Source organism: Canis lupus, chromosome 32 (assembly GCF_048164855.1).
Source record: "Canis lupus baileyi chromosome 32, mCanLup2.hap1, whole genome shotgun sequence".
In the NCBI taxonomy this organism is placed as follows: domain Eukaryota; kingdom Metazoa; phylum Chordata; class Mammalia; order Carnivora; family Canidae; genus Canis; species Canis lupus.
The window spans coordinates 40,349,259-40,358,491 of record NC_132869.1 but is presented as its reverse complement, the minus strand read 5'-3'; the positions used below and the strand labels follow the sequence as shown (position 1 = coordinate 40,358,491).

Sequence of the window (9,233 nt, the reverse complement as noted above, 5' to 3'; positions counted from 1 at the left end):
GCTCATCTTAGACTGTAGTGTGTAGCCAGATTGCGTTTTTTCCAGGAAAGTATATTGGAGGTTGAGGTGGGTAAGGAAATGATTACAGTGATGAATCATGGACTCCAAGCTGGACCAGGAGGAAATGAAGAATGGACAAAGAATTGGTGGGATTAATGGATTAGAGGTCTCAATGAGGTTGAAGAATTATAGCAAATGGGGTCCTAGCACACAGAATTGAAAGGACGGGAGGTGGTAAATGGAGAGTAAGGTATTATATTTTCATATTTCAAAGATGGGCCCTTTTGGGGGTGATTAAAGTGTCAAGAGTGTGAATTTGGAAGGGTAGCTTAGCGAAGAGGGTTGTTAGAGGTAAGAAGATGAAAGGACTGAGAGACCAGGGTGTTGAACAGATTATCGACATGGATGTTAAACTCCACTATGGTGTTCAAGCATGGTGGGAGAAGTTGGAAGGGGCAGGGGAAGATCATGTGGGAGGTCAGTAGATGACAGCAATCAAGATGGTCAGGGTGGTATATCTGAATGGAAAGAACTTCGAATGAACAGAGATCTTTGCAGGAGGTGTGGGTGGGTGGGGGGACCATTAGGAAACTCAGAGTCAACTCTAGTATCACCGTATTTCACTGACATCCTTCCTAGGGCAAATAAACCACATGAAACAAAACCACCTTTCAACTGGGAATGATTTATTGTAGGTCTTGCCACCAGGAGGCGTTGTCAATCCTGGAACGCGGACCTCCAAGCCGTCCCTGGAGGCCCGGACGGTGAGTCTCAGCCTGAGCACTGAGGACCCCTACGGCTCTTGTCAGATATTGCAAGGAGCTCAGCCATCCTTCCTCACAGCTGCTCTTACCTGTAGGGAGATTCTAAGCGTCTGGAAATCTTAAGAAAAGAAAAAGAAAGGAAAAAGGAAAAGAAAAGAAAAAGAAAAAGAAAAGAAAAAAAGAGAAAAGAAAAAAGAAAAGAGAAAAGAGAAAAGAGAAAAGAAAAGAAAGAAAAGAAAAAAAATACAAATTCCTAAATTCCTTTAAAGAGGCTACTGAGCTATTGGAAGGTTTTAGTTATCATGTATTTTTCCAACAAAAGATGTCTAAAAGTACCACTGCTATCACGTAGAGTTTTATGCTATTTTCTCCTGGGTAAAAGGAGTCCTCATAATCGCAGGTTTTGAGAGTTGATGGTAATATTGTACTTAAAATTTTTTTCCCAAATGATTTTTTTTTTTTTTTTTTTGGTATGTAGCATGAGGTAGTGGGAAGAGCATAGGGCTGGAATGAGAATTGCAGCAGCAATTATTTATTATCATTATAATCAACATTTGAGTGTTTATATGCACCGGAAACTAATATAAACATTGTATATAAATTGATCATTTGTTCCTCCTATGATCTTATAAGGTAGGTACAGGTACTATCATTAGCCCCATTTGACAGATGAATAGGGAGAGATTAGGTTACTTGCCCAAAGTCACACAGCTAATGGGAGTTGTGTGATGGACGGGAATTTCACTTTTCTACTCTAGTTGCTAGAAAAAAACCCTCTGAATCTCAGTAGCTTAACTCAACAGACATTACCTGCTTTATGTAGGTTGGCAGGAGGCTTGGGCTTATCGTGCTAACTTAGGGACCCAGGCTGACATAAGTTTCATTTTGACACACGCTTTCACCATCACTGATCTCCGTACAAGGAAAAGAGTACGCTACAGTGTCTGCAATGGAATCGCAGTGCCGCTGCTTGAAAATGATGTGTGTCATTTCTCATATTTCACCAGCCAAAGCAGTTCATATGCCACTCCCAAATTTGAAGGTACAAGGAAATGCACTCCTGCCATGAGCCCGGAAGGAGTCAAACCAGACTGTTTGGTATTAATGATTAGCGCTAACACTCAGGCCTTGGGTGGGTCACGCCTTCCTTGGCCTCAGTTTCTCTACTTACAAAATGAGCACAGTCATTTTACAAGGGTCCCTTGTCATGAGGCTCCCTCATTAAACGGGAATGGTGATTACGGTTATGATGGAGCCGACCGGTTGCATCCCACCAAACTTCCACCAGCTGAAAATCTCTCTCACCACAGGCGGCCCCGGTGGTGTGACATACACAGCTGTCTGCAGAATGGCCTTTATCCAAGGACACCGGCCAACCTTTGGTTCCTGCACACACCTACGGTTCTGGAGGATATTGCTTTCATTTCCATCAACAACCAGCCGCAGTTGTACTCCTAGTGTTTGCTCGAAAGCTCAGTCTGGAACCACCAGCTGTCCAATTCAAGTTGAAAGCCTGAGACTGCTTTGGCTTAGGAGTGTGCGGGTCTTGGTAAGTGTTCCTTCACCCTGGCTCCCCGAGCTCTATCTTCGCAATGAGTCAGATTCCCAGGACTCTTGACTTGCCTGCTCACAATTTCACTCCGCTGACAACTCCCCAGGATGTCTGCTCTGAGTCAGAGATGAGCTAAGCTACAGAAACTCCTTTGTTGGCCAAGGGCTCAAGACGCTGATAGCAGTACACACACACAGAAAATACTCTTAAGGGGGTTATTCTGTATGTTAGTAAATTGAACACCAATAAAAAATAAATTAAAAAAAAGAAAAAAGAAAAAAAATGCACTCTTAAAAAGTGCATTTGTCGGGCAGCCCCGGGTTGCTCAGCAGTTTAGCACCGCCTTTGGCCCAGGGCGTGACCCTGGGGTCCTGGGATAGAGTCCCGCGTTGGGCTCCCTGCATGGAGCCTGCTTCTCCCTCTGCCTGTGTCTCTGCCTCTCTCTGTGTGTTTCTCATGAATAAATAAATAAAATCTGTTTTAAAAAAAAAGTGCATTTGTCAATTCCATGCAAACACTAGTGACCACACTGCCAGAGCAGAGCACTCGGCCGGCTCCTTTCCCAGGGCTCGTCTAGCTGTGCAATCATTCGTCCTCCTTCCTGCTCCTCTGATAGGCCGGGCAGCGAACCTCGTGGAAATGGGGGGGGACTGTCTTCCCATCTGGGTTTCACAGCGGATGTGAGAACTTGGTACTAAGCGGGTACTCGATAAAAAAGATGCTCCTGCAGATCCTTCGCGTAGGTTAACACCTGCTGACTTGCTCGGAGACCTTAAGTGTCTAACGGATGCGCAATTAGGCCACCTGAACTTCAGGCCCTGAGAGCCTATGGAACTAAAAAATAAGGTCAAAACCGGGGAGGAGGAAGAGAAGCGCGCGGAAAACAAATAAATAAATAAATAAAGAGGCCATCTCAGGCGGCGGGAGCAGATGTGGACGCAGGAAGCACAAGGTGACACGGGGCTCGGCGAGGACCACGCTGAGACCGAGGGGTCGGCAGGAAGGCTGCAACCAGGTGCCCCGGGGGCGTCTGAGGTCACGGTGCAGAAGGAGGAAATCGCAGGGCTTTGATTGCAGACAATGAGGGGAAGGCGTAAAACCACGGCGGTGCAGCAGATCCTGCGGCCACGAGCTCCAGCAAAGGAGAGGCCGGGGCAGAGGAGGAAGCGCACGGCCTCCCCGGAGCTTCCTCCCCGGTGCGGGCCCGCCCCGCCCCCGGGAAGCCCCGCCTCCCCCGTCACGTGGCCTGAGTCGCCCTCGGCACGTGACCCACCTCGCTCCCCGCCAATCAGCCCGCGCAGGGGCGGGACGCCGAGGCCGAGGGGCGGGCGCGCGCGGGGGATGGTGGGGAGGGGGCCTCTTCTCGCGAGCCTTGCCGCCGTCGCTCCTTAGCCGCCCACGGGCCCGGAGCGGAGATCTCGCGAGGCTTGGGCGCTGCGGCGGTAGGAGGAGGACGGAGAAGGACGGAGCCGGGCTGTTGCTGCCTCCCTCGCTCACTCCCTCGCGCTCTCGCCCGCCCCCTCCCTCCCTCCCCTCCCTTCCCCGGCCCCGGCTCCGGCCCCGGCCCATTCGCTGTTCGGTCTTCCGCAGGGAGGATGTCGGGCTCGTCGCTCCCCAGCGCGCTGGCCCTCTCGCTGCTGCTGGTCTCTGGCTCCCTCCTCCCGGGGCCGGGCGCCGCTCAGAACGGTGAGCGCGGGGCCGGGGGCGGGCCGGGCGGGGCCGGGGGCGGCGGGGGCCGGCGGGGCTGCGCGCCCGCGGGGGACACCCCGGGAGTCCGGGGAGCCGGCCGCTCGGCGTGGGGCTCGGCGCGGGGCTCGGCGCTCCGGGCCGGGGCGGGGACGCCGGGGAGCCGGCGCGGGGAGCTGGAGTAGCGGGGGCGGATGGCGAGGGGGCGCCGCTGCTCAAGACGGTATCGGTGTTCCGGGCGGCGGCAGCGGTGTCTCCGCCGGGCTCCCCGGGAGGACGCGGCGGGGGGGGGGTCCCGGGCACCGGGGTCACGCAGGATTCTGCAGGGCGGGGGGGGGTGGCCCGCGAGGCCGGTGACAGCCTGAAAAATAAGGGAGACTCCGCGGTGGGGGAGGGGAGGGGAGTCCTGAAGCATCCTGAGCCGAGTACGGGAGCCCCGGGGAGGGGGAGGGGAGAGGAGGGGAGGTAGGTGGGGAGCTAAGGTGGTGGGCTGGCTGCGGGGAGGGGTGCGCAGAGAGGAGCAGCTGTGGCTGCTACGAGGTGGGGGAAGAGGGCTGGGTTTGCTAAGGAGGGTGGAGTGTTGGGCATTCTGGGGTAGCGGTGGGGAGAGCGGAACGGAGTTTCTAAATAAGGAGAGGAAAAATGAGCAGAGGATGGGGGAGAAAGGTGGGGGGGGGAGCATTTATTAGAGCAGCCAGGTGCCCCCGGTGCAGAGGTGGGGATGGGGCCGAGACGGCATCAGGGGAGGGAGTAGACGGCGGGAAGCCGGGGCTGCGATGCGGGGTCGCGGTGCGGGGGATGTGTCGGGGGCTCCGTGGGTCAGCACCGCCCCCCCCCCCCCCTCCGCGCCCCGGAAGGCCCGGCGGCCGACCTGCACCTGCCCTGGTCGGCGGGGCGGACTCCGTGTCTGCAGACGGCGGGCGGGATCTGGACGCCGCGCGTTTGGAGAGGACCTTAAAAGTTGCAAAGCAGAACAGGCGTTATTTTTTTCTCTGAGGACCACAGAAGCAGCTCCCGAGCTGCGTGCGTGCAGGGCATAGTGGGGAGACCATCAGGTTGATGCAGTTTGGGAGCTCTGTAGAGAAGATGGGGGAAACGGTGATGCTGCAAGGGGGGGGGAGCAGGGGGGGGGAAATCCAGGCAGAAAATATTCTGCATATTGGCGAAGCTGTGTTGCATGCAGTTCAGCTGCTGACTTGGTCTTTCGGAGGCGAAAAGTACTAGGAACTAGTTTCTGCTTTTGTGGTGTGGAAGCGGCCTTTAAGAGATTAAAAAAAAAATTTAAATTAAAAAATTTTTATATATAGGGAAGAATTTATGAGAAGTCCCTACTGGAGTGAACTAGAAATTACTTTTGCTAATTCTCCAGTGTCTCGTTATACTAGAACAATTTAGGATTACTCTCGTTAGGATAGTTGAAATTTAATGGGCGTTCGTTAAAAAAAAAAAAAAAAAATCAGTCATTGAGCCAGTGGAGTTGAGCTGTCCATGGAGAGTGTGAGCTTAAAGTGCTGAAGATCGCGATGCAAATACATCCATAAAGTATTGAAAGAGCACCATCAGTTAAAAGTGTGCGTTGTACCAGATTGCACTGATCAAGTCTTAGGTATGCTGCATGGTCTTAAATGATCACTGCAGGGGTCAGGAAGGAAATATTTTTTTCCACGTCTAGCATGGAATTTGTGAAGTCTGGATATTTTGTCAGTTTCCCCCAAAGCATGCGGCCACGGTGGAACGCGGAGTGGAGTTAGTCTGATTTTCGTTTCATTAGTTTTTAGCCTGTGTTAAGAATATGACTTAAAAGGAGCCTGATACTGATTTCAGCTATTTGATTTGTGGGAATAGCACGTTTTCATCTGGCCGGGTAGGTGAGAGATTCTTGATCTTAACCTGTTTAATCTCTGTGCTGTGGTTTAGCTTCTTTCAGTGATTTATAATACGGCAAAATTGTAGTTTCTTAGCAACTAAAGCAATGTTTCTGGATAGGCTTACCAAAGATTTGACTGGCTATTCTCAGTGAGATGTGTTCTAAATACAGCATAGTGCAGCTTTTCCTTGAAATGAGCTTGAATTCAGTCATATGACCTGACTGGTGAAGTGAAGCTGAGCTTGTAGTTGACCCAAATGTATATAAATTTAATTTAAGGAAGAAATGACTGTTTTTCTGTGTGTGTGTGAGTCCATATAGGTAAGGATGCTATTTTACGGCTTTCTGTAACATGCTTTATAATAAAGATTCATGCTTTCAACTGGTAATAGCAGTATAAGAGACTGATATCTTGCCATGAAGTTTGTATTTTCTTACAGTGCATCAACAGTGCATACCATGCTTGGTATGATGTCAAAATGTTAGATTATTTATTTAAAATGATGGTTTAGAAAAAACAAGACAAAACACCACCACCACCAAACCTAAGTGTTTCTGGATTAGGTATGTAGTAGTTTAGACTGATTATAAATGTTTTTCAAAAGGTCTCTTTCATTATTCCTAAAATGAAGAATTTGGATCGAGGACCCTCAAGGCATCTTGCTTCTCAGGCTGTGACTCATAACCCTAGAGACTTAAGACTTTCTCATCCAAATATTTAGACTTGTAGGGCCACAGTTTCAAGTAAAATCTTTAGCTAAGATACTGGTTTTTGTATTTATCAAGAAAAATGTAATTCGTTTTAAAGGAAGAAATTTGTTTTAAAAAGTAAACCTTTCTGATAAGGTATTAAAAAACTTTAGACTTTAAAATTAAAATTGAATGAGGATAAACCAAACGGTATTATATAGAGATCAAGACCACAGACTTTGGATCGTGATAGACCTGGGTTTGAGTCCCAGCTCTTCTAGTTAAGTGATCTTGTATAAAGTGCTTAATACTTCCAAACCTCAGCTTTATCATCTGTAAAAGGAAGTTTATAATAATGCCAGTCTCCTAGGGATGATGCAAAGATTGTGAGAAAATGGCTAGAAAGCTTAGATTTCTGCCTGGGTATAGTGGGCTTCAGTAGGGAGTGAGTTTTTACTATATGTAACACTTGTTTTACTGTATGTAACGTATGTTACTATATGTTATTGTATGTGCCATATGCTGCATTATGTAGCTTAACAGTAACTGTATGTACTAAATATTTGCTCCTTATATAGCCTTGGCGGTTACTGTTATTATCTATTAAAAAGTAGCATTATTAATTGTTTTTCATCATGTATATGTTGAACACCTAATTGTTAATGTTGCTCACTATCTTCAATAAAATTAAGTAGGCCATTTTGAAGGCCCTGAACAGAGAGATTTGTGCTTTTGCTTATGTAACTTTAAGTGACCAGCTGCGCTGCCTCTGCAATTGCACATTCTAGTGAGAAAGTTTATATTTCCATTTTATTGTTGGGGAGATTTCATGGCTTCCTTTTGAACTAAATATCTTTCATATGGGTTAGGTATTGTGTTTTCATGGAATCCCACTGTTGTGAAAAAGAGAAGTGGAGTGTAGTGCCTGGCACACAGTGGGAGTGTTGGAGATGTTAACTGATGAACAAATGTGGAGTGGAGTGTAAAAATGTAATATGTTCATACTGAAAATATAAAATTGGATAATTAACACTGCTTAGTGGGAGAAAATCAGGAGTCTAATGAATTTTATTATTAATGAGCTAAATTTTAAGAAACCATTTTGCTTGGGTGATACTAGATAGTTGTGAATATTGTCATTTGTAACAGTGCCAGTATTAGCAATAGACGATTCACAAATCTTTTTTCTTTTCTGTCAAGTGCTGTTTGCTTCAGTGGTTTGGCAGTTTTCTCTCTCTGAGTATGTTTTTAGACATGTATTTGCTATTCATTGTGCATCTTCTTTGGGTGAACTGAAATGAGTGGCAGAAGACAGATGTTACCTACAGCATCTGTGGCGCAAATGACATGCCAGATGTCTAGCAAAGAGATCTTAACATAATTAATCCAAATAAGATTTTAAATGACCAGAAGAAATAGTTTGCCTTGGAATAAAGCATTTCCTAAGGAGATTATAAGCCTCCAGTCTCTTAGGCAACTGACAAATGTCACTACTGATAAAATGGAGCACCTAGCATGAGAAATTGGGTCTTGGGTCTAGGGTTGAAAGGCCATGTTACTGAGTCAGGATTGCTCCTGGGCTCTTAGTCTTTGTTTTTCAGGGTTACTGGATTCAAATCAGAAAGAGATGCAGATTGGGTTTTTGTGTTGTCAGACTTACTAGAGCTGACTTGTTAATACACCAAGGTTTAAAACAACAACGAGGAAATAAAAGCCCTTAAACATAAATGTGCTCCACAGTCCAAACATTTGCCGTAAATTAAGAGTGAAGATCATTGCAGGTCTGACTTTTGAGTTCTACAAATCCTCATAAGAAATTGGACTATTTTGTCTTGAAGGAATCCCCTTCTTCTACCTCAATACAATTTTGACATGAAATATTTTCTCTAGTGGAACATATCTTTAGACATTAGTAAAAGGCAAAATGTTGCTGTATTGTCTTTATTATTATTATTTTAAATAAAAGTAATTGTTTAGGGCTGCAAAGATGAACAGATATGATCAGATAAGTGCTCTCACAAAATGGACATTTTTTCCAAAAAAAGTAAACTATTTACTTAGTTTGAGGTACTTTTTCAAAGTAAGATGTATGTAAAATCTGATACTTGGCTGGATCTATGTAAAAGTTTTTGTAAGACTGGGAAAGTAACTAGCTAACATCTACACAAATGAAGTATGTAGAAAAATAATGACTGTATTGGATATTGTGCAGGAGATGTTCAATAAAAGTTTGGGTAAAATTATGCAAATAAATTTTGGAAGAGGTGAATTCTATGAAAATTTATCTGCTTTTGTAACAATCTAGACAGCATCAGAAGTAGAGACTGAAGTTCTAAGAGAAATGGAAAGAGAAGAAAGCTTTCAGTACTACAAGGAGAAAAGTAGGATGTAAAACTGAGGAATAGATCTTCACTTGAGCATCTGGAAAAATAGAATCTGTCAGAAAGTAAATAGAGCAAGGACTTTTAAAGTAAATTCACACATCAGCGTTTAAAAAAATGGTACAAAATCACCTCCTGTGAACAATTGGCTTGACTTTCAGTGTGTCTTTCTAAACAAAACATTATCATGTGAATTTTTATTTATTTTTTTTATTTTATTTTTTTTTAATTTTTATTTATTTATGATAGTCGAGAGAGAGAGAGAGAGAGAGAGGGGCAGAGACACAGGCAGA

General features: G+C 46.0%; 1 protein-coding gene and 1 long non-coding RNA gene across 5 annotated transcripts in view; one reads left to right on the top strand and one right to left on the bottom strand.

The window, feature by feature from the left end:
• Window positions 1–665: 665 nt before the first annotated feature.
• Window positions 666–2,251, bottom strand: LOC140623255 (uncharacterized). Its single transcript, XR_012022926.1, has 2 exons — window positions 1,575–2,251; window positions 666–882 (listed from the first exon to the last, which is right to left on the bottom strand). It is a non-coding gene; the product is annotated as an uncharacterized lncRNA (long non-coding RNA).
• A 1,415-nt stretch (window positions 2,252–3,666) lies between these two features.
• NPTN (neuroplastin) overlaps window positions 3,667–9,233 on the top strand; it is a 70,063-nt gene continuing 64,496 nt past the window's right edge. For all 4 annotated transcript variants that reach the window (XR_012022925.1, XR_012022924.1, XM_072809542.1 and 1 more), the window contains exon 1: window positions 3,667–4,002. Coding sequence is in view for 2 of the 4 variants with exons in the window: in XM_072809542.1 (XP_072665643.1) it covers window positions 3,912–4,002 (91 nt within the window). In the remaining 2 variants the exon portion in view is untranslated. The remainder of the gene's footprint in view (window positions 4,003–9,233) is intronic.